This window comes from Ictalurus punctatus, chromosome 27 (assembly GCF_001660625.3).
Source record: "Ictalurus punctatus breed USDA103 chromosome 27, Coco_2.0, whole genome shotgun sequence".
Taxonomy (NCBI): domain Eukaryota; kingdom Metazoa; phylum Chordata; class Actinopteri; order Siluriformes; family Ictaluridae; genus Ictalurus; species Ictalurus punctatus.
Window position 1 is genome coordinate 18,158,344 of NC_030442.2, and position 25,868 is coordinate 18,184,211.

General features: G+C 39.6%; 1 protein-coding gene across 1 annotated transcript in view; it reads right to left on the bottom strand.

Moving 5' to 3' along the window:
• Positions 1–654: 654 nt before the first annotated feature.
• Positions 655–25,868, bottom strand: part of cdh8 (cadherin 8) — a 140,967-nt gene continuing 115,753 nt past the window's right edge. Inside the window, exons 8-12 of the mRNA XM_017458355.3 lie at positions 17,899–18,035; positions 12,807–12,928; positions 10,474–10,585; positions 4,923–5,174; positions 655–3,996 (exon numbers count right to left, since the gene is read on the bottom strand). Of these exons, the coding sequence (XP_017313844.1) occupies positions 3,503–3,996; positions 4,923–5,174; positions 10,474–10,585; positions 12,807–12,928; positions 17,899–18,035 (1,117 nt within the window). The 3' untranslated portion in view covers positions 655–3,502. The remainder of the gene's footprint in view (positions 3,997–4,922; positions 5,175–10,473; positions 10,586–12,806; positions 12,929–17,898; positions 18,036–25,868) is intronic.

Sequence of the window (25,868 nt, forward strand, 5' to 3'; positions counted from 1 at the left end):
ACCCATCAACATCACCAGATGCCTGGTTTCTTCTCTGGTGATCATTGTAACTGGTGCTCACATGTGTACAGCTACAGACTCTCATGCGTTTCTTATGGCTATATTTCTGTTATAAAGTTATTCAAAATACATCTTTACTTACCAATAAACACGCAGCAAACATTTTATCTCGATATTTATGACTGGAACTCTGCTTAAAACATCCATTTTCACTAAAGGGAAAAATGGTGGATCCGGTGGATCACATGACCAGTCTTAGCATTTCTATTGGTTAGAATGGTGGCCACGCCTCTTGGTGAGGACTGGACTCAGAAAATTGATTGTTGCCACAAGCCAAAACCGCTCGTGTTCGTTGTACCATAAAAGAGATATATAAATATAAACAAACAAACAAACAAACAAACATAGTACATGTATAATAATTATGTTGAAAATTAAAAGCAAGCATGCAACTAAATACACAATTAATGAATAAATATTAAAAAAATAAATAAACTATGCACAAATAAAATAGCGATAAAGATTTTTTGTAAAAAAAAAAAAATGTGTATAGTAATATAAAAAGACAGAAAATAAATAAATTGATAAATAAATAAAGAAATGGTGTCGATTTTTTTTTTTTTACCTTATTATTAATATATTAATATAATAAATGCCCCACCACATGAATATTTATAAAAATATATTTCACAAAGTAGGAAACAATACATGGGTATCTTAGATTACAATACGCAGAGTAAATAATTCAACATACAAGTATATAAGCATTAAAGCACAGTATAAAATATGATCTGCATGTGAGTCTGTCGTGAGGGTTCTACTGAAAACTGCCGTGTAGAGGATCGGTTGAAACGGAGGAACGCACGCAGCTGTAGTGCCATTCGGAGATCTCCATGTGCAAGAGCTAACGTGCATAAACAAAATGTCCTCAAAGAAAGCTAAAGAATGTCAGCAGTGACTATGTACACGTCTCTTTTTTTTCCTCCTGCTTCTCTACTATCATACAGTGTGGAACATTACACACACGTCTGCAGTCTATGGGTTATGGTTCCTACGTGACCGACGGGTTATACACAGATCCGCTGGACAGTCTGTGGGGTGGGGGAGGGGGGGGTTGTGCTTGAAATGATCACTGGTACTCTGTATACAGTATATTCATATATACACACACAGTATCTCTTCTCCGTGGACTCACAGTCAGTGTCATGGACGCCGTTTTCACCTGATCATTTCACGAGTTTTGTAGCTGGATTGTCATGTTCACCTTTACACACCGCCGACACGAAGGTCTTACGGTATCCCGTGGCCAACGTTCTCATGTACCAGAGCGAACCGTCTTTAATAGTGTAAAGTATGTAGCAAGGAGAAAAACGTCCTGTGAAGCTAGCTAGCTTGTATCAGGAAGGATTACAGTGATGACTTCATGTATAAGGAGGGATTTTATGACGTAATCGATCAAGGCCAAGGTTCAGTTAGGTTTCCGTTATGGCGTAATTTATAAGGTGTGGTTTCCGTTATGATCTAAAATATAGGAAGACATGTCCGTAGTGACATAATGTATCAAGAGAGGTTTTGGTTATGAGAAATTTGGAGGAGGTATTGCAAGAGGTATCAGTTACGACAAAACTTTTAGGGTGGGGTTTCGATTATGACGGAATGTATAGGGATGGGTTTCAGGCATGATATCATGCACGAGGAGGGGTTTCAGCCATGATAAGATATATCAGCCTGAATAAGAAGTAGTTTTAGTCATGACGTCATGTTTAAGAAGTAGTTTTAGTCATGACATTGTATTTAAGAAGTAGTTTTAGTCATGACGTCATGTTTAAGAAGTAGTTTTAGTCATGACATTAAGTTTAAGAAGTAGTTTTAGTCATGACATTGTGTTTAAGAAGTAGTTTTAGTCATGACATTAAGTTTAAGAAGTAGTTTTAGTCATGACATTGTATTTAAGAAGTAGTTTTAGTCATGACGTCATGTTTAAGAAGTAGTTTTAGTCATGACATTGTTTTTAAGAAGTAGTTTTAGTCATGACATTGTGTTTAAGAAGTAGTTTTAGTCATGACATTGTGTTTAAGAAGTAGTTTTAGTCATGACATTAAGTTTAAGAAGTAGTTTTAGTCATGACATTGTGTTTAAGGAGGGGTTTCAGTCGTGATTTAATATATTGGGACACATCTCAGTTATGATGTATTGCATTGGTAGGGGTTAAAGTTCTGACCTAACATATCGAAAGAGGTGTAATTTATCATGTTATCAGAAGGGGTTTCATGTATGACATATTGTTCGGGATGTCGGTCATGACGTTATATATCGAGAGGGTTTTTCATTGCCCAGTGTGTCTTTTGTGCACAGACGTGTTTACTCTTATATAACATCTGCTTAAATGGCATCTCAGACCTTCTGTAATCTTGAGTCATTTCATTCAATTCTCTTTTGAACAGGTTTAATTACATCTGCATTTTTACATGGATAATGGTGCTCCAGATCTATGTCTCTGATCCTCAAAACAAGAGGCATGGAATGACCAGGTGTAAACAGGATCGTTGTTGACGTCTGCATGGACTGCAGTACTGTAGTTCTGATATTAGTGACTATAAAAAGAGCTTTTCTGTGACAAATGAAACAAAGCAGAAAAAGAGAAACCGAAATGACACCATATTGTTTTTTTTTTATACCCGCAGCACAAAACAGACAATGAATATCCATATATTTATAAATCATACTACGCTAGTGAAGTAAACACGATTGATGTTTCCAAAAATGTTCAAATACAACCGTATTTAATGTTTGCTTCTGTAAAAAGAAGGCCTCGTTGTTTCTACATTTCTCTTTTTGTCTTCAGTCTGTTATAGGCTACTAATGTTCGAGTGTGAAACACACTAAGAGCGTGAATACAAACGTGGTGTATAAAGCAAGCCGCGAGGCTTTTCAGGAAATCCGGCCACTCGGTATCAAATGCTATCTCAACTAATATCTATTAAAGCCAATATTGTACACTTATCTCACCTTTAAACATACACACATACATTCAATATAGTAGACCATATATTGCTTTTTAGTCGATTTTGTAAGGTTCCTTTCTTCCTCGGATTGGCTGGATGATGTTAAGGAGACGTGTGGAACCATTTTGAGGCCTCGGAAGTTCATCCACATCTCTGAAACCTTTTCGTTTTCCGTCTTTCTCTTTACGTGACCGACGAGAACCTACCGGTGGTCACAGTGAACAAACGACGAGCCAAAAACACTTAATCTAAAAGACTCCACAAGGATCAGTGACCTCCTACGACAGACACCGTGGTGGTGGTGAAGTTCAGCCCCTTTATGCACTTTGATGTGGATGACTAACCCTAGTATGTTTGTCTCTAACAGTTTCCAAAAAATAAAAATAAATAAAAAACAAAAAAAGTTCCCGCCATGTTGAAACAGATGCGTTTTAATCGTGGTCTGGCGAGCACCATAATGCGAACATCATGAAGGTGAAAAAAAAAAGAGGAATGCCTCAAGTTTCTTTGTCGCTCTCGCCCACCGAGTAGAGCTCTCCGAGTCTTCTAAACCGCGGGCCCCACTCTCTGAGATAATCGAAATTCTGGTCCGAATCTGACGAAGAAGTTTCCAGCGAGCTCAAAGATCCAGCCATCGATCCTCGACCTTCATAGCCGTAGATCTGGATGGAGTCGTACGGTGGTGCCGTCGGGTCGTTATCAGCCTCGTGGAGCCGGACGTTAATGAACTCGTCGATGTCGACGCCATTGGCCGCAGGTCTGAGTCCGGCGCGGATGCTGTAGCTCAGCTCGGGTTTGATGTCTTTGCGAGGCAGGAAGCCGTTGATGCCGTCGGGGTTCTGCAGAGTGGCGATGTCGAACGCCTCCGTGTCCTCCTCGCCGCCGCCCTCGTCGTCGTACGTGATGATGTTCTCACGAACGTCCTCCTCGTCTTTGATGATCAGCGGTTCACTCTTGTGCCGCCGCAGAGTCACGAACAGAACCACGATCACTAGAAAGACACAAGTTAACAAACAAGATTTAGATAAACTAAACTATGCTGCACTCATTAACTCTTTATTGACGTACTATATTTACGGTGACGTTAATACTTCAGGCATGAAATGAAATCCATCCATCCATCCATCCAGTTCCCAAACCACTGACGTCCTATACAGGGTCACGGAGGAGCCAGGAGCCTATACCACTAAACCTGGGGGTACACTATCTGTCTCACACACACACACACACATTCACACACTACAGATAATTTAGAGATCCCAATCAGCATACGACACATGACTTTGGACTGGGGGAGGAAACCAGAGAACCCGGAGGAAACCCCCGAAGCATGGAGAGAACATACTAACTCCATGCACATACAGCAGAGGTAGGATTCGAGCCACCAACCCCAGAGGTGCTACCAACTAAGCCACCGTGCCCCATCCATGACCGCCACTATTTTATTAAATATTGTAAATAAATAATGTAAACTATTTACTTCTTCTCCATTTTCATTAGTTCATATGCTTAAGCAATCACAACAATCTTACATTGCTAGGAACTTTTGTTTATTAGCTTGTTTAAGTTAACTGTTCAGGTTTTCGTAATTTTTATGCGGCATTTCTAAACATTCCTTTACTGTTGATACAAATATATCTGAAATGTTATTATTCCAGCATGTTTATCAAAACTGAATTGAATCGAAATAAATAACTGCTCACAGAGAACTGAACATTAGCGACGTAGCTGCAATTAAACTAACAGCTAAATAGCACCCCCTTCAGGATTCCGCTGTCATGTCGAGACATTATAAAAGGGTTAATAAAAACAAACTTGTTACACAGATGTGACATTTCAACCTGTGCATCGATACATCACATCACATCAGTGAAATAATTAAACACGACACATGTGGAGGAATTGAGAAGCTCGTACCCAGCAGTAGGATGATGCAGGCGAGGATGGCGATCAGCGCCCCCATGCTGAGGCCGATGGGCAGGACGAAGGCCTCGACGTTACACGACTGAACCACGCCGTCTTTACTGCAGCCGCACACTCGGATGGTCAGCGTGTTGGTGCTGCTCATCGGCGGATCTCCGTCGTCGCTCACCACGATGGGCAGCAGGTACACTTCCTGTTTCTGACGGCGAAACGAGTCGTGCTTCGCCAAGATGCTGATGGAATTGTCTGAGGAGAGAAAAAAAAAATACTTAATGAAGATGTATTGGATATTTACATTCACGTGCACTTTTTGTCTTTTGGGACAAAATAAATTATTTTTAAATCATTTTTTCCCCCAGAGACTTTACTTAAAATGGATTTATTTCTTAGCTAGCTAGCATGACAGGAGTTCTAAAAGCATTTTAAGCATTTTTTAATTATTCATAAAACGTTCGGAAATAATCACTGGCTAGTTTACAAACGCTAGCTTGACAGTATTTCCTGAGAGGAATTCAAGCCATACAGTACATGTTTTCTTCTTAGCTATCTAGCTCGATAACATGAGCTAACCTGACAGGATTTGTCAAGATTTTTAAGTCATATACATGTTCATGCTAATGCTAGATAGATAAAATAAGCTAATCTAAAACTCTGAGAGGATTTTTATTACGTCGTATATTTAATATATGCAGAACATTCACTTCTAAAACTAGCGTGCTAGCTAATATAAGTGACCTTGACAGGACAGCAGAGGATTTTTAAGTCATATTTATAAAATGTCCACAATATTTATAGGTAAATCTCGCTAGCTAGCTAATGTGAAACTCTGAAATGATTAAAAAAAAAGTATTAAATATTCAGAATATTCACTTCTAATGCAAGCTTGCTAACTAACGTGCTAACATGGCGGGATTTCTGAGAGGATGTAGTGTATGATTTTGTAATCTTCACTGCTAGCGCTAGCTAATATAAGTTAACCCTGGTCGAGTGCGTCACAAAAGTACTTTTATGGGCCAGGTCCTTAGAAATGTTCATAAATTGCTATAAAATCAGAAGGGAACCTGGAACAACAGGACAGAACATTACAAAGCGCAGAACCCAGAAGGAGGCTTAAGAAAGTAAATAAATTAGATTTGTTCTCAGTGCTTTTGTAGAATATTTGCTAGAGGCAGGACAATAAAACTCTGATCCTTGTGGAAATGTATTGCGTGAGGGAGAAAAAAAAAGGAAAAGAAGCGGAGTAAAGTTCTCCAGCTTCTTCAGTGTGTCTCGGTGTTCATTATCTACTTCCTCATCATCTCTTCGCTTCATATTTGTACTTTATACTCCCCACGAATCTCCCGCGAACCACAGATGGGTTTCTAATCGTCTAATAGTCTCAAACGTATTCCGTACGTTCACGGGAGAGAAACGGAATAAAGCAGGTGGGACGAGAAAAGCTTGGAGGTGCCGTGAACATGGAGATAATGCGGCGATGAGTGGAATAAATGAGCTCCGGAAATGACTTTTTTCATCACGAAAGCCTTCCTCGGGTCTCAAACGCATCACCTTTATGTGAAAACAAAGTGCGTCCCCGAGCAAGTTTTCCTGCGGCGCGTTAATACTCGCTGATGGAGAATCCGCCACAGATTTCATTTAAGTTAATAAACACGTTAATGAAAAATACAAAGGTGACGCTTTTGTGTCTCTCTCTAATATCACAAAAGCAATTATTTTTCAAATACTTCCCTTCGCTTTATCATTTTAATTACACAAACGTTTCCGGCTTTATTGTTTTCCGTAAAGCGCGGAGGAAGAAAAACTGGCAGGCGGAATTTTCTTTTCTTGTTTTAACAGAGCTAATCTTCAATTATTTCCAAACTTTCCGTATGCTAATGTCTCTGTTTGTACTTCGGTTCACAATTAGTTTCTTTTGCACCGCGTTCGTTTCTCCGACAGCAGCGCGGGTTTATATCGACTCTCTCGTCATGAGGTGTGACCGTTTCTATGGTAACAGCTCGTTCACAGGGACGTGGTGAGGTGTTACGTCGCATGTTAAAATGTGTTTATGTAACGTGTGTGGAAGGAGTCTCCAGTGTCAGCACTTTGTAACAGTCACAGATAAAGCTGTAACTTTAAGGACAGAGGAGTTTTTTTTTTTTTTTTTAAATAAATGATAAAAAATGACAAGCTGCAGATTTTTTGTCTTATTAATGTCAAGAAAGAGAAAACAGAGAGGTGGTTCTTCTTCATCCTCTTCTTCCTCTGCCTCTTTTTATTATTATTACATTAGTGTCTTTTTCTTTATGGAAAGCCAAAATATAAACCATCTCTCATTCTCCTGATAGTTGAACAGTAAAAATAATTTTTACTTTTAAATCATTTCCACGTGTTTTTATTAGCATTGTTGAACTTTTTGAAATTCGACTAGCTTCATTTTTTGCTTGACACTGTCATGTCGAGTCTTTGATATCTATCTACGACCATTTTTACCACAAACCCCTGGAGGCCCTTAGCGCCTCAGGCTCACTGTAAAAACACGCTGACCTTACATCTGCTCTTCAGCACACTCCGAGATAAAATGACCTTTAGAAAGGAAAGATTTTTATTTTTTTTATTATTTTATTTCATTCTGGAAACCATTGAAAGGTGTTCATCAGCTACGGTTCTGACGATTTGCATTATTATATTTTATTATTATTACTGATCACCATCTTGTCTTTATCCATACACTGATCTCTACACGTCAGACAAAGACACACAGTTCAGCCAGCGTTTTCAACCTTTCTGCATTTCTATTTGCGTAGAAATATCCGACACGGATGCTGTTTTTGTTTCAGGTTTTCAGCCGACGCCGAATCCGTGGCCTGGATGTTTTCATGGTTGCTGATTTCTGATGTTCGTGTCCTCATAATCTTCCGTAATAACACGGCGTGTATCTACACTGTAATCATTCCTCACCTAGTAATTACAGTTTTAAGCATTATCTAATCATTACCTTTGGCCTCACTGTGGCGGAGCATTATTAAACTTTCCCAGAATTTGAGCGCTGAATGAAACAGGAAATCACTGCCGTCTGCTGCGCTATTCTTAATCAACACTGTATTGAAGTGCGAGGTCAAAGGTCAATTTCTTCATAACGCGGCTGAACAGCGGCTGACCAGAAAAAATTCCCCGGACTCGTGCTCCATTTTCTCTCTTCTTTAGATCTCCTGCAAAAGCACACAGTCTACATCTTCTCTTTTTCACACAGGAAGAGGGCGTCATTATCGATTATTATTATTATTATTATTATTATTATTATTTTATTTATTTATCATTTTAATGGCACTAAGCTTCCATTTTTTCCTCTTAGGATGGACGTATATTCCCGGTATTTTTAGAGAGGAAAGACAGAAGTGTTGTTGTCCTATATTTTAGAAAGAAAGCTAGAAAGCCGAGTGCTTCTTTTTTTTTGTTTGTTTTTTACTTTCCTTCTAAGGAAGCTTCCGATTTTGTTCTTTTCCCTAAAACTTTAAAGCATACGACCTTTTATTTTCCACCATTTTTAATGTTCTTCTATCTTTCTCTTCTTTCTCTTTCTTTAAGACAGGGACGTCTCTCTTTTACCCCCCCCCCCCCCCCCCCCCCCCCCTTTCTTTTAGGACACAGCTTCTATTGTCTTTCTTTTCTTTTTGAAAATGTTTCATTCATTCCTTTTCGGAAGGAAACACCTTTGTTTAACGGGGTGAAGTGTCTTTTTTTTCTCTCCTGTCAGGTGGAAGAGCCTTTTCTGGACGACGACTACCCTTTTCCTTATTTTAGGATGGAATGTCTTTCTTTCAGGGATATAAAAATTTCCATCATGCTTTCTTTTAAAGGGGGGGGGGGGGGGGGGGGGGGGGGGTGGGGGGGTTACATTTTTACCTCCTTTATTTTCTATTTTTCTCTCCTTTCAGCTGGACGAGCTTGCCTTTTCTTTTCTTTGTTTTGCTTTATTTTAGAAGAGACACTTCTTTCTGAAACATGACTTCCTTTTTCCTTCCTTTAAATCATGGAATGTTTTCGTTGTTGTTGTTGTTGTTGTTGTTGTTGTTTTAGGGGAGGAGTCTTCCTCTTTTAGAGGAGAAACTGGTTTTCCGTTTCTTTTCTGGTTCTAGCATGCTTGTATTTCAGTTGTCCTTTTTTCCCCTCTGGTTATGGAGCAGGGATTTTCTTAAGCTGAAGTCATTACAGACAGAAGGAACCGAGTCCTAAACATCAGGGCTTTTTGGAGTAGAGTGGGTTTTTCTGTGCGTGTAACCTACACTAAGCCGTCTTGCTGCTAAATGACACGAGACACAGAGCTCACCAAAGCAATCATGGTATTTAGCAAACAAATTTAGAGCCATCTGTCACAGCACCACGGCTCTATACGATCACCCACGCTGAGCTGAACCTCAGACGCTCAGTAGAAGCACGGCTCGGATGCCGTTCGTTTGCTCTCTTTCAAAATGCACCGGGGAGTAAAAAGTAAAAGCTGATGTCCAGGCTAACACACAGCTGCTAACTAACCAGATAGTTAGTAGTGTAACTAACGAGTACACTAATTCCCCCGGATCTCCCCTCCAGACACAACAAAGCCACACGGCATCTGTGATGTTCTGTCCGTTCTACACGCATCAAAATAAAAGCAAACACAATTCAGCTATTCTCGAATAACGGTTCGGTTCCGCGTCAGGAATAACACGATTTACACCACAGCGCTGTTGAATTCTGGATTCTGATTGGTCAGAAGGTGTTGATTACTTCTCTAGTACAGACTTACCCTCTCTTTCTATCTGTCTTACTCTCTGTCTCTGTCTCTCTGTGTCCCTTGGTCTCTCTTTCTGTCTGCCCCTCTCTCTGTCTTTATCTCTATACAGTATCTCTCTCTCTCTCTCTCTCTCTCTCTCTCTCTCTCTCTCTCTCTCTCTCTCTCTCTCTCTCTCTCTCTCACTCTTTGCCTCTGTGTCTCCGTCTCTCTCTATGTCCTTCTCTCTTTCAAATTCAAATGAGCTTTATTGACATGGCTGTTATACCACAATGTTGCCAAAGCATCCATTAATACACATTTAGGATATTTTAAAACATTTAAAGCATTAAAAATAAATAAATAAAATAAACATATACGGGCACATACACACAAAAAAAGAAAAGACTGTCTTTCTCTGTCTCTCATTTCCCTTGCTCTCATTCTGTCTCTCGATCTCTCTGCCTTTTATCTGTCTTTCTCTATCTATATCTATCTCTCTGCCTCTCGTTGCCGCCCTCTTTCTCTCTCTTTCTCTCTGTCTCACTCTTTGCCTTTCTCTCTCTGTCTCTCTATTTCCCTTCCCCTGTATTTCCCTGTCTTTTGATCTCTGTCTCCTTTATCTGTCTTTCTCTATCTATATCTATCTCTCTGCCTCTCTCTTTCCACCTATCTCTCGCTTTCTTTTTCTGTCCCTCTTTCTCTCGCTCTCTCTTTCTGTCTGTCCCCCTCCATCTCTCTCTCTCTCTCTCTCTCTCTCTCTCTCTCTCTCTCTCTCTCTCTCTCTCTGCATGTGTGTGTTCTGTTATTTCTCACCTAAGTTGTTTTTAATGGTGAAGTTCGGGTTGTTCAGCATCTCCAGTCTGTAGTGGAACATGTGTCCTTGAGCCGGATTGTCTCTGTCCACAGCGCTGATGGTCTGGATCACCTGTACACACACACACACACACACACACACACACACACATACACACACAGATGAGTCCTCACTCATAAAGACAGCAGCCCATACAGGATGAAAAATTCTTTCCATTCACTCCTGAAACCCGAGACCTTTATCCACACACCACGTGCTGTCATTCTCACATTTATCCCCTCGTCCTTCTCCGTCCATAAATCTGCCAGAGCGGTTCAGCACAAACCGTTTCTCTTCATGATGGACGGCTCGTTCAAAGTTAGGAACCTGACACAATGCTTGTCCTTGTTATTTCACAGAATAGAAAAACCTGACAATGGACGCAGAAAGTGAGTCGCTGAGTGTGAGGGAAAGTGAATGATGCTGAATTTTGAGATATCTAAAGGACGCTTTGTCCTGAACTTGATGCTGACGCCGTAGACCTTTCTCCTTCTGCTCTGCTATCAGGTCCAATTTGGAATCAGAAAAAAGGTCCCAAACTGGACCTTTCAAATGGTTGTTACTCAGGTGAGACCCTCAAGGGTAGATTTTAAGACCATTCAAGATTCTTTCTAAATTGAACTCTGGTGCGTTTATGCCTTAAAACAAGGGCAGATTTGATCGAATTCAGCAATTGCAAACAGTTCAACAGAGAGCGTGTGCACGAGAGAGAGAGAGAGAGAGAGAGGGAGAGAGAGGGGGAGAGGGAGAGAGAGGTGGTCCGAGGCTGCTTCAAAACAAAATGTAAAGCACTTTTAACAATAGACATTGTCACGAAGAAGTTTAGATTTCTAATATACAAGCGACAGGCGACTGTGTCGAGGAAAACCTTCTTGAGACTACACGAGGAAGAGCCACTGACAGGAAACAGACTCAAAAAGGGAATCTGATAACAGATAGTGGGATTATAAATCATTACGCCAATATTAAGTCAAAAGTTACGTCAATATTTATGCAGGGAAAGCTCCTGGTATTCAGAGTCGGGTTACGCAGATACTTTAGCAGATTTTCTGAGCTCCACAATCAGATTATTTAAATCACCTGTGTGTAGTTCACACCTCCAAGGTTGCCAGATATTTCTTGAGTAGAAGCATCAGAGATGGGGTTTTTCAACAGCGTCTAGACCACCACCTTTAAACGCAAGCACTTGCTTAAACCAGGGGAAAAAAATCAGGGATAGAAAATGCAGACTGGAGAAGAAAAATGTTTGTTTTTTTTTTTTCTTTGCTGTCAAATGTAATATGCTGTAACATAAAAGCAATAGTGAGAAGGAAATAAATAAATAAATCTAACGGGGGTCCAGTAGAGGACGTATTGGCAATAAATTGCTGCATGAATCTTTAACTTTGATTAGCTAGGTTGCTTTAGGTCTGTGAAAGATGGTGCAAACACAGATAATACTGCTTTAGTGTACTGAATGAAACCTTTTGTGTGTGTGTGAGTTGTTGCTAAAACAGTTTTACTGTATTCCTGTGAAAAGTTCAGGTTCGTATCTGGTGCCTCACCAGAGATAATCGACTCTAAAGTGAGACTCGAACCCTTCTCATTATGAACTGACCCTAAAACTGGAACTGTGAGCAATCTTGAACACTATATTTGGACTAAGGTTCTAAGTCTAAGGAACACAAATGTGCAAAATGCTTTTATAGAGATCACTTTTTGTTCCAAGGAGCTAGGACCGTCCTGAGCCGAGATACTGAAGTGTCCGTAAACAGCTGTATAACCAACATTTGTTGCGTGCCATGACACAAAGATCGTAACTAAGTTAAAAAAAATATTATAAAATAAAAAACTGGTGATTTTGCAATGTCAATACACAGAGGGAATCAGTAAAAAAAAAAAAATAAATAAGAAAAACAGTCGCGCAACCTGCACTGGACCACTTGAGATGGGAATAAGACATATTAAAGGCATGGTCACGTGTTTTCACGGAGATGTCCGTGTGTTTTCTCGCTTTTTTGAGTCACGTCGAACTCAGCATTATTTTCAGACATAAAAATGTCCATAGGTTATGAAAGCAATAAACTACAGCTCATGATTTGGATTGGAATTAGAGCCAGTTTACTTTCACCTTTAACCTTTTATCCATTCGAGTGTCTCTGAAATGAAAACTCTTTGTTTTGTTTAGGTTTTTTTTTCTGCATGGGAAACCTAGCCAGGATAAACTAGATGAAGCAATTCAACACAATGAACACGTGATTAAAAACACAACGAAAGTGAACACCACAGACATGGGGGATCGACGATGTCTTACCTGACCGGGTTTGCCGTTTTCGCAAAGAAAGGCTTCGTACTCGGTGGGAAATTCAGGAGCGTTGTCGTTTATATCCAGCACTCGGATGGCCACTATCGCTCGGGAGATCTGGCTGTGGTTCCCTAAAACAACACACAAGAAATGAAAACAGAAATCAGAAGGACACGATGTAAATCTACTGTTCAGGGCAGAAAAATAAATAAACATAAAAGTAAATAAAGTACACATGATTTAGACATGCACATATGATGCTAAACTGGTAGCTATAGGGCCTCGTTCATTGTTAGAAACATTGATAGAAATGTTAGAAATGTTAGATGTTAGAAACATGCTGTAGTTTGAAACCAAAGAAACTTCAGACGACAAGCATGGTTTCAATGACTACGTGTTTGTGTTCAGGATATATATATATATATATATATATATATATATATATATATATATATATATATAAATATAGATTTATTTATTTGTATATATATATGTGCAATCAAAATTATTCAAACTCCATTGCAAATCCTGAGGAATCTTAGCCCATTTTTCTTCAAACCGCCTTCTTCAAATCCCACCAGAGATTTTCTATGGGGTTCAAGTCAGGTGACAGTGATGGCCCTGTAGAATCTTCCAGGACTTCTGCACCCAAGCCTTGGTGGAATGTGAGGTATGCTTGGGATCGTTGTCCTGTTGGAAGGTCCAGTGACGCTCAAGCTTCAGCTTCCTCACAGACGGCATGATGTTTTCTCCTGGGATTTCCTGATACTTTAATGAATCCATCTCTCCTCCCGCACGCTGCAGGTCTCCAGTGCCAGAGGATGTAAAGCAGCCCCAGAGCATCACCGAGCCCCCACCATGCTCGACTGTGGACAGAGTGTTCTTTCTTCATTCTTCTTCCTCCAGACGTACCGCTGATCCGTCGTGCCGAAAAGTTCCAGTTTTGTTTCATCGCTCCACAGAACAGAATCCCAAACCTTCTGTGGATTATTTATATGATTCTGAGCGACTTTTCTTGTGCTTTTGGGTCAGTAGTGGTGAACGTCTTGGGCTTCTGGCATGGAGACCTTCTGCATTTAGTACACACCTTACTGTGCTCACTGAAACCTCAGAGCCTGTTACACCGAGTCTCGCTGCAGGTCTTTTACAGTCACTCGAGGGTTTTTCACCACCTGCCTTCTCACAAATCTGCTTGCAGCCGTCGATATCTTCCTTTTTCTGCCCCGTCCGGGTATTTCATACATTTTCTACCCCTAGCCAGTTCAGGTATTTCATGTGTTCCAGCTCAAGCACACCTGGAGCAACTAATGAAGCCCTTGATTAGTTGAGCCTTGAGACGACACCTGTTTCTCATATGTGTGCTGTTGTGAGGGATTCTATTCAGGGGTGAATAATTTTGAAACTGGAGAAATCATTATAAGTTGCATTTTCAGTTGAATTTGGGAAAACACTTGAAGCAGTTCATTGTGTCGAACTATTTCAACTGCTTTTGTTTGATTTGTTCATCGCAACCAGCTGAAAGTCTGAACATTTTGACAATAAACCTGATCTGCAATGTGGGTCAAATCATTTTGAGTGCAACTGTTTATATGTGTGTGTATATAAGTTCGGTGGTATATAAGTGAAAGGGGATAGATTATTATTATTATTATTATTATTATTATTATTATTATTATTATTATTATTATTGCAGCCGGACACCCAGTAAATAATTTCTGTCTATTTTTCTCTTTCACATTAAGATGCATCTCATCAGTCCGAGAAGTTCCACTTCATCAACTATGCAAACCAGGACTGTGATTAAAATCCTTGATCCTATTTCATGAGCTTTTAAAAGTTCCCCACACACACACACACACACACACACACACACACACACACACACACATGTTTTATACATAAGGTTAAAAACTCTGAATATTTATGAAATGCTGGCAACTGAATTCTAAGAAGAAAATAAAAGACAGTTTAATTAGATTAGGTTTTGATTAGACTTATTCCTTCACTGTGGCTAATTTAAAGTCCCTTTTGAGGACCATGTAAATGATTGGATTTAATCAGTGTTGCACCCACTGACTTTTATCGCAATTATCATTTCGCGTTGGCCTTTGGCATGCCTACAGCTGCTTTTAGAACTGGTTCCTTGAGACCCGAGTTAATAAAGCACGCAACGCATGGAGCTAAATTGCAGACGGCGTCTAAGTGAAATTAGAGGGGAATCATCAAGCTTTAAATGTCACACAAATGAAAGGACGTGTTAACAATGCTACTTCCAGGAATGAAATTCTCTCTAAAAGTGTGTTTGCTTAGCTAATTTCAGCAAGTCACCGGTAAACTGGATTTGAGTCACACAGCGAGTGTCTTTGTAATGATCGCGTTTTATCGCGTTTTGACTCCGTAAAGTGCGGAGCTGATAAAACGCCACACGCAGCTTATTATTGTTAAAGAAACGCACAAGCGTTGTCAACGTCACGTGAAAAAGTGTGTAATCGTTGATACGGTGAAGTTTTCTGTAAGGAGAAAGGTATTTATTTAACGTGTATGGAAGGAGTCTCCAGTGCCAGCGCTGCGTAACAGCCAGAGATAAAGCGGTGACTTTATGTTTTCGAAAAACGTGTATATTTTGTCTTATTTTGAGAAGAAAGAGAGGCTGGTGAACTGTTTATAGCTGCTAGAAATCGTAAGTAAGTTCCAGAACATTAAATAACTATAAATAGGTCAAATATAGAACATTCATTATTTAAATGAAGAACTTTGGGGAGGGAACAGTGACTCCATTTCTTCACACCACTCCATCACTAATTATCTGCACCACACACAGCGTTTCTTTTTCATTTCTATTTATTCATTGACGTAAATGCCAGAAGAAGGAACATCATTTTTTTTTTTTTTCTCAAAAGTTTATCTACGAGTTTAGTTGTTTTTTTTTGTTTCTTTTGTCCCGAAGTCAATGGGTTTTTTGGTTAAATGCCTGCAATAAGGTCTGCGTTTAACACAAGCTGAAGATATTTTCACATTTTATTCTACGATATAAAATACATCAGTAATCCCTCACTCATGATTATTTTAAACTTTTACGTATCTAAAACTTGCTCACTAAGACAAGGAACTACGGAGGTTGTCCGGGACGTTAAACGTCATCACGCCGAACAGGAAACTCGTCTACTACAGCCTCGTTGTGTTTATACTCGCGCTCTCACAATCTATTCCAACTCAAGCTTTCTACAAAACTTGTAGATTCATCAATTTATAATATTTTCAAATTGTAGCGCTATTTACTTCAGTATTTACTTGTATTTAGGCGTCAAAATTAATTTGTGAAGAGTATCTTGATGAACAGAGCGTGTAAGAATCATAAACCAAACGCCAACGTAAAACCTTTTGTTGGCTTTTTGTTGAGGGAACCAGGGTGATGCTGAGGTCAGGGCTGGCCTACAAAAATACCTCGTTTATACCGCACTCAATATTTATAATAGTTTCCTTTTTTTTCTTTTCTTTCAACAAACCAAATGGAAGCTACATTGTTAATGCTAACAAAATTGTAGTTCAAGTCAAGACATTCCGATATCAATAAAAAATGTGTAAAACTTTTTTTTTGTAAAAAAAAAAACTTCATTTTGATGGTGTGTAGATGAGGGATGTGTCATAAAATGTTAAAATATATTCCAAAAAAAAAAAAACTGGAGTATAAATATGTTTTCTAATTCTATTCTGTCCCGAATTTGTACCAGCACAGACATGAGAAAGTGCACGGGTGTCGTATCTGCAGAAACAGACTGTTTAAACAGCTTTCTTTGTCACTGAGGAATATAAGACATTAAACACTTTACGCTCGGGATCCGCTGTTAATTGTACCGAGCAGTGTTTAATCTGTGTGTGTGTGTGTGTGTGTATGAGAGAGAGAGAGAGAGAGAGAGAGAGAGAGACCACATAACTTCAGAATAATTATCCCACTGCGCCTCCAGATGTGAATATGAGTGCATATATATGAGATATATGCAGTATCTATCTATCTATCTCTCTCTCTCTCTCTCTCTCTCTCTCTCTCTCTCTCTCTCTCTATATATATATATATATATATATATATATATATATATATATATATATATATATATATATATATGTGAGATATGAGATATGAGATATATGTGAAAATGAGATATATAAGATATGAGATATATGTGAAAATGAGATATATGGAAATATGAGATATATGAGATATGATATATATATATATATATATATATATATATATGAGTTATGAGATATATGCGCTATATATGAGATATATAAGATATGAGATATGAGATACATGTGAATATGAGATATATGAGATATATAAGATATGAGATATGAGATACATGTGAATATGAGATATGAGATACATGTGAATATGAGATAAATGTAAATATGAGATACAGACCTGCATCACGTTCTGAAAGGAAATAATGGGAATGTTTCATTGTTTTGTCTTAAGGTAGAGTTTCATGAAAACACTTTGGCCAGAAGAGTAAAACTGAAGTGCCATCTAATGTCTTTTACATTTGCATTCAAATTACAATTATGCAAATATTCCCTATTCAGCTGAAACATTAGTTTATCTGTGTACAAATTTAGGTAGAAAAAATAATAATTCATTCATTGGTTTGAAACGTTTCAGATTCTTTATTTCAACACAGTAATTGCATTGTTTTCGTGTATGTACATGTACAGTACTGTATATGGAGCTTACTTTACACAGCAACCAGTTACTTTTATTTATTTATGTTGGATCATTTCAATTACATGGAACCTGTCCACGTTAATATGTTAATATCGTAATTGAAGACTATTATTTATTTATGTAATGTATTTATATATTAAAAAGACATTTTTTTATATATTAATGAGATGTCTGTTGCACCTCTAAGCCGTCACTGTGGTGATCTGACACTGCTGGCATAATTAAATTCAGCTTAATTCATTAATTAATTTGCTTATTCATTCATCTATTAGCATGATGTCTGTTTATGGCTGTCACTGTATTGCTGTTGTAATTAAGTTCAGCATTTATTCATTTGTTTATTTATTTATTTTAAAGTCAAATTAAAATGTCACTTACGGACTTCTGTAGCCGTCACGGTGATGTTGTGCCACGTATCGGTCTCTCTGTCCAGCGGTTTGGCTAACGTGATCTTCCCGTCGTCCACATGGATATTGAACTGCCTCTCCAGATCTGTGTGCCGATCGATCGAGTACCTGTCAGGAGAGAGAGAACGAGAGAGAGTGGGGAAGAAAAGAGCAGAGAGCTAAATGAAATGTGCATTCACTTCACGTCTAACCAAATAAAGGCGCGGCTCACATGCTTCACTTAATGCCCTGCTATCCATCAGCCGATTCCTGTAGGTTAGAATATGGTAAAATCAGCAGGGCCTTAATAATCCGCTCTGAAGATGAGTGATGGTGGGCATGGACATTAACGCCGCAGCGGGGATGACATCTGAAATGTTTTGCACTGCATGTCATCATGGAAGAGCATTAATTTGAGTTATTATTACCTGCACCGCCTCGTGGCGTGCTTACACGCTAAACTTACAGCAGGCTGCAATGAAAATTTCAAACACTGCCAAAGCACCTTTCAGTATTTCCTTCATACCAACAATCTGACGTAGACAAGTCATGAACTAAACAGTGCACTCATATCAAACTGACTGCACGTTGTATACAATGCATGTATAACACACTCTGCCAGGTTAACTTAGCTTTTTTTAGCTGGCTAACAAAATCTATAATATTCCCACTAAATCATTTCCATATATGGACTTAAACACTTGGCTATATTTCCTTTTTTGGCCTTTACTCGGCCATTTTATGTCATTGGCGAGTATGGACTCAAAGACACGCCTTTTTTTTTCTTTACACCTCTCCCACATACAGACATAGACATAGCAAATACACGCTAGTTTACTGGTAGGTAGCTTCCAAGCTAGCAAAGCTAGTAAAGTTGTCTCCACATATGGACTCAAAGTCTTGTCTACGTTTCCTTCTTTCCTTCTATGTCATGAGCATAAATGGACCATTTTTGGGTCTTTAAGCCACACCCACACATAGACATGCAAATATATTTTAGTTTACTAATAGTTAGAGATCCCGTTAGCTTAAACACGCACATGAGAATACGTGATTTTCAAATGCCCCATATCACTAATATTTGCTAACTTTGCTATCTGCGTTAGTAACTACTAGTAACCACCTTACGTGCTTTTCTATATGTGGGCGTGGCTGAATGAGAAAAATATGGGTGTGTGTTTAAAATCATATTTGCTAATGACATTGCCCCAGTTTGGGCCTCAAGTAAAGAGCACTGAAGTAAATACAGCTGAGTCTTTGATTCCTTTATATGGAAATGATTTTGCTAATTTTGCTAGCTGGGTAGCATTACTAATAAACTAGCTTATATTTGTATGGCCTATAAATTGATGTGTGCTTGTGTCCATGTGTTTTTCTGACGTTTCCCCGGGTTGGGCATCAAATAAAGAGCATAGAAGAAAATGTGGCGGTGCCTTTGAGTCAATATATGGAGATGTCTCCAAGTGGGTGTGGCAAGGGAGTTGTGGGCGTGTCTTTGAGCTAGCTAACCAGCAAAATTCTGTTTATTCTGCTTTGAAGGGTATGTTTCAGGTTTTATTTTCTAAAATGATATGTCATGATGTCTGCGTATCGCAAAGTTTCACCATATCGATCCTCACCGATTTGCTAACTCTGTGGAGAATCTGCATTCACAGCTGTCAATCATTTCATCAGGGCGTGGCCACAGGGCACGGTCAAATTCTTTCACGAATCATCTGGATATAATATCGCTGAATATTAACGATGTTTCAGATTTAATTGTCACGATGCATTATTACTGATATATCGTCACATACGTGTGCATGCACTTAACCGCAGTGTCGTGATACCTTCGAGGCTGAAAGTGTCGGTCAAGAAAAACTCACACACACACACACACACACACACACACACACACCTGGGAGCGCTCTCCAGGTGGCTGAGCGGTTTTCAGTCAGGCTCTGACAGTTTTCACGTATCACAGAGAGACAGAGCCTGAAATGTTCTGCTACCCGTCAATCAAACTGACAAAAGTACACATGGTACCGTGGGAGAAATCAGGACAGGCTGTGGGTGGGTGGGTTTTTGGTGATGTGGTGGTAATGATGGAGGGAGTTAAACAAACACACCAAAAAAAAAAAAAAAAAACAGACACGTGTCAACTTTGTAAATATCGCTAAACACCAGCTTACACACATTAGTGCTAAAATCTGCCTCACGCTCATGTTTAATTGTGAGATGGAGGTCAGATTTCAAAGCTCGAGTCTAGACTGCATGATTAAACGAATCCATTAAAGTCATCTCGTCTCGAGCTGCTGCTGTTATCTACGGCTGAAAACAAAGCGAAGCAAAGTAATAGGTCTTTAAAGATGAAGCGAAATGCTTAATTAGGCTTAATATCTGCAACGAGGCCGGCTCGCTCAGTGGCTTTTTATCACTCTTCTTTTTTTTTTCCTTTTTTATCCTTCATTATTCATCATTATTATCGTAGTTGTTGTTATTGGCGGTGCCTTATTCTGCTTTATAAATGCATCATACAGCAGGACTAAACAGTAACACACACACACACACACACACACACACACACACACACACACACACCGGCAGGGACGTAGTTTGGATATCTAGAAATGTTTTGCACTGTATTTCGTCATGAAATCACGGTCATGCTGAACTGATATAAAGAGGTCAAATGCAGTGTTTGAATTAAACCCTGAAAAAAAAATAAAACCCTTAATGATTCCAGCAGCAGTCGTTAACAGGCTGAGAGTTTTTAGAGGTTTTAAAAGGGTTTAGATGGAACTGAGGACACGGACACTGGGGACGTGTCGCCGCCATTTTTTGATAACTGATCCTGACCATGTTCTTTTTCTTTCTTTTCTTAAATAATGCTTTTTTGGCTGTTTTTTTTTACAGGACGACAAGTAGCTCCTGTAGTTTCCCTCCTCCTATGGATAGTTCCGCATGGACATCCTAAAGATCTGCACTTCCCAAACAAATTATTCCCAAGTCTTACCCTTTCTCCAGTACTGTAGATTTATCCCTAAGAGCTGCTTCTGTAGTCATAAAGACTGTCCTGTGTTCATCCAGTTCATCCCAGTCCTCACAGTCTGCTCACTACTGTGTGCCTTTACTCTTCTACGTACACCTGCATACTGTAATGATTTATAATCCCACTAAACGGTGTCACCCGGGAGAGCTTTCTTCTTCTGAAGTAAATGTTAAAATAATTTTACTCTTCTGGGTCCCAGGAGGATAAGATGAGTATAACTTTCCAGTGTGTTGGCTCTTTTATTTCCTACACTCTCAACGCACGTTGATGTCCATCTGGGAGAAACGGTAATGGTATTATGTCCTACAACAAGGTGTTTCTATCATATCGTGCTATAAAGGCGTCTATGCTCCTTGCGTTGAAACGGTAAAGAGGCAGGACACATTCAATTCAATTTACTTTTATTCGCTTTTTTAGCGCTTTTAACAACGGACATTGTCTCAGAGCAGCTTTACAGAAACAATAAACACAGGATGGAGATTTTAAGAGTGTGAATTTATCCCTATTGAGCGAGACGGTGGTGACGGTGGTGACGGTGGTGAGGAAAAAAACTCCTTAAGATGATATGAGGAAGAAACCTTGAGAGGAACCGGACTCAGAAGGGAACCCGTCCTCATCTGGGTCACGACGGATAGTGCGAAAGAAAAACACATCTGTTTATAGTGAAAATGAGGAAACACAAAGACTACCGAACATGAAGGAGAAACAGTGAGGCTAGACAACAGAAACATGATCCGAATAGTGAGAGAATGACTAAAGACCGACAACGTGGGCTAGACAATACGTGACTTAAATAATTAATTCATCAACGTAAATGCGAATCAGATGCAAAGCAGTCACGTGTCTGCTTAAGCGTCGTGATCAGGTGGTGAGCCGTGGCTGATGAGAGACGTAGTCCGACGCATGATTGGTGCAACCATGACACACCGGAGCAGACGGGCTTAAACAGACAAACTAATGTGAAGGTAACTGAATGCAGGTGAAGACAAAAAAATAACACACCAGAGCAATAAATCAGGGACGAGGCAGGGGCGGAGCCTCCAAAGAATCCAAAGAAAACACACATGAACAGCGATCAATAACAAAACAAAACACATGGAAGAACATTCAGAGCGCACTCAGGGGGAATCACATGACGCACCCTTTTTTCTTTTTTTTGGAAAGTAGGAAGTCTTTAATTAACAACATCTTGGTTGTAGGTTTCTGTAAGGTTTCTGGGGAACCCTCGAATGTTCTATGCAGAATCCCACAACAGAATGTTCTTAGCACGATATATCTGCGAAGCTAAGAACCCATAATTATCTACTGAGCTCTTAACGAACCCTTAAAGAATCCTTTTATTCTCCAAAAAGTGCACATATTAACTGGGTACGTGTGAAGTACAGACTCCTAGTTATTGCTCATTATTTTCTTCTTAATATCTACAACCTGTCAGAAGTTTAACTTCTTGGTGTTTGGTACACTCTCAAGGAAAAAAAAAAAAAAATAGTTTTCTTCAAGGGCTCTTCAAGGACCTCCTAAAATGGTTCCACTCTGTTGGGTTCCCAAAGGGACAACCGAAGGAGTCTTAAGCGTTCGATTTTCTAAGAGTGTAACCCAGGACGAGAAGCGATGTAAGTGGTTTTGGAGATAGCATGGGGACTGTAAAGTGCGATGTATACAGTACACGCGTACGGTTGTGTCCGTACGGAAAGATACGATGATAACTGTCCATCACGCTCTCAGTTTATCATTAACATCTCATTTCTAGAGAGGACGACATTAAGTGCAGCTGTGAAATTGGAGCATTATAGCAAATAGCATTGCGGTATGAGAGTATTATCAGTGCTGCGTGTGGCATGTTGTTATTTTTCTCTCTCTGAGCATCTCTCAATCCAGGGCAGGAACGGAGCGGAGCGTGCGGCTGGCGGTTTGCAGCGTGTGTCGTTTGCTTTTGTTATTAGGTCAGTTATTCCAGGGGGAGGGTCACAGATGCACAGTTTATTCCACACTGCTGCGGGCATCCAAATGCGAACATTACTAAATAAGCGAGGACGGCGTATTAAAATGCAACGTGTCCCGTCCTGTAAATCTGAAACAAATCCTAACGAGCAGAATCACCTTGCTTGCATGTGTGCGAATGTGAGGAGAGACAGAAGGAAAGGGGTTTAAAAGTGCTGTGCTGATGAGAGGATAAGAGCGTGATAAAATCTCGGCTGAAAACCGGACTCGTGTTTTGGGTTTTTTTTCTTCGAGGGGGAGGGGGGATGGGGATGGGGGGGGTTGTATTATTTTTTATTTTTTTTCCTCCAGAGTGCATTTGATGTCTGCGCGGCTTCAAGCAAAACAATCGACAGGAAAATGCAGCTCTGCTCTGTTTCGACCGGAGTCTACCTGCAATGTCTTACGCTTCAGTGCATTAAGTATAGCTTTGGGCTTTTTGTGGAGATGGGGGAGATGTGGGGAAGGAGGGGGTGGGGGAAGGTCGTGAGTATACGAGAGAGAAAACAAAACAAACCAAAAAAAATATGAGAGAAGAAAAATCAAAGAGACTGGGAGTTTGAATAAAAAAAAATAAAAAAAAAAGCAGAGAAGGAGTGAAAGACTCTTCGATCTATGCCGGTAGTCCGAGAGAGATTGATTTGATTTGATTTGAAGGAGTACAAGGTAATCTATGCTCAAACCAAACTGAAGGCGTAAGGATGTGTTAGTCTGCCACTTCTCTTTTTTCTGCTCTTCCATTTGCAAAGTGCCTTTTACCTTTAAATGACATTATCTGTGCCGGTAGTCGGGCGGGAAAGTGACTTTGCCACTTTATGCCTCGAAATTCACTTAAGGATCCCGCAGCCTCTGTGAAATATTGGAAAACATAATGTATTTCTTGATGCCGAAGTGGGCTTGATCAGGTTTTGCCAAACATAATTTACTTGATGGCCCCGGGATAGAAGTAATTCATCTTACAAATAAAAAAAAATCGGTGCACCGACACAATGGAACACGCCGCCGCTTGGCAAATGCAATCAGCGTCGACGTCGAGAAACCTTTTCACGCAGACAACGTGAGCATGCGAGAGGTAGTTTAACACTGTCACGGTACATGCCGGGGGTGTTGCTTTTCCTGTTCTTTTCTTCTTAAATACAGGACAACATCAGACGAATATGTTTTATTTTATTCATTTTCTGGCCTTGGTCAGGGTGGAAATCTGATATGTTATTATATAAATATAATTATTATTAAAAGAAATACCCCGGCGTTTTCGGTCTCATTATCTCTATATACGTACAGTTACCAAAGAGAAGAATTTTAACTTTTTCTTACAGCGGGAAAAAATAAATGAATGAATTAAAATACAAGGCGTTTACAGCAATCTGATCTAACATAAGCATAAAGGGCAGCGGTTGCACTTGTTACAATTTTATGAGTTGTTTATTAATAAATAAGAATAATTTCGGACAAACAGATAAATAAATACAAATCACGGCATATCACGTTACAGAGAAACCACAACGTGTAAACTCGTCTGTCCTGAAGATGTCGGAAAACGTCGAGTTACAGATTTACCTCGTTACACTGGAGACTCCTTCCATGAATATTACAGTAAGTAAACCTCTCCTCACAGGAAACTTCATCATATCGACAAACACACACATTATCTAAATCTGTTTATATGGAGCGTCCTCTGTACACGTCCCTGTGAATGAGCCGTCTCTATGGAAACGATAATCTATTAGAAGGAGCGCATTAATACAGTATAAACCTGTGCTACTGTTATAGAAAATAAAGCGACACCTTCTGACCAATCAGAATCCACAGTTCAACAGTTCAGTGGCGTAAAACGTCAGATACGGTGGATGGAGACGAAACGATAAAACGCTGAAGTATTGTACGCTACGGTTGACGATGGCACACGGTGACGATCGTGCCGCTCCACCCCTTCGCAGTATAACCCCTACCGCAGTCCTGCTCTGGAACTGATGGCTGTACTGAATATGCTAAGCGGTTATCTTCGCTTGTATGTCCTCATCTGTACTGTAAGTTGCTTTGGATTAAAGCGTCTGCTAAACGAAAAGGCTTACATGTCATAAAAAGTAACTCGTTCTCATTTTCACTCCCATTGAGATAAAACCTGTTTCTGGTGTTATTACATAGCGATTAACCCCGGAATGAGAACACAGCACCAGCAGACAGATGTTTTCCACCATTAAAGTGCGCCTTCGTATAAGGACATGTCCGACTTCCCGCGTCGGGGTAAATTAAAAAAACTCGGCAATCGTCGGGATACACACTCTGGATGAACTCTGAGAGGGAAAAAACACCCAATTTCTCTTCTTTTCCCAATTCCCAGAGTAATTACACAACCTGTTGAGTGTTGTCCCTGAAACATGGCAACTCACCGGAGAGTTAATGAAACGCTGCGCCGGAGAGAGAGAAATTGCCCGTGTAACCTATAGGCAAGGTGCCCTTGTGATTTTTTTTTTTTTCATCGAAGAGTACTCGGCAAAGAAAAGCAGGAGGTCACAGTGCGCCGGAGTTCCACCGCTCTGTTCCCGATTCCTCAAACCCTCGAGAACATCTCGAGGGTTAATGTTCAACGTCCCTCTATATTATTTTTAATTTTTAACCATGAACATTAGGAACAATCCTGAGAGAAACTAAACACTCACTGCTGGGTTATTTTCGCACGTTCAAACATTTTTTTGTAACAAGTTCATCTCACTTATTTTCTGCACATGATGCAAGAAATTCATTTTAGTAAGAGTGATTTTTTTTTTTTTCCCCAAAATGTCTGAAAACAGGAAAGAAACTGCATTTGGAAGAGAAAGGGGGAAAATACAGATTTCCTCTTCCTGCATTTATTATATCATTTTATAATATGATGTACTGTATGAAATACTGTTGGTGTTGTTTTGCACATTTTGCACAAATGATGCAAATAAATATAGGCTATATAT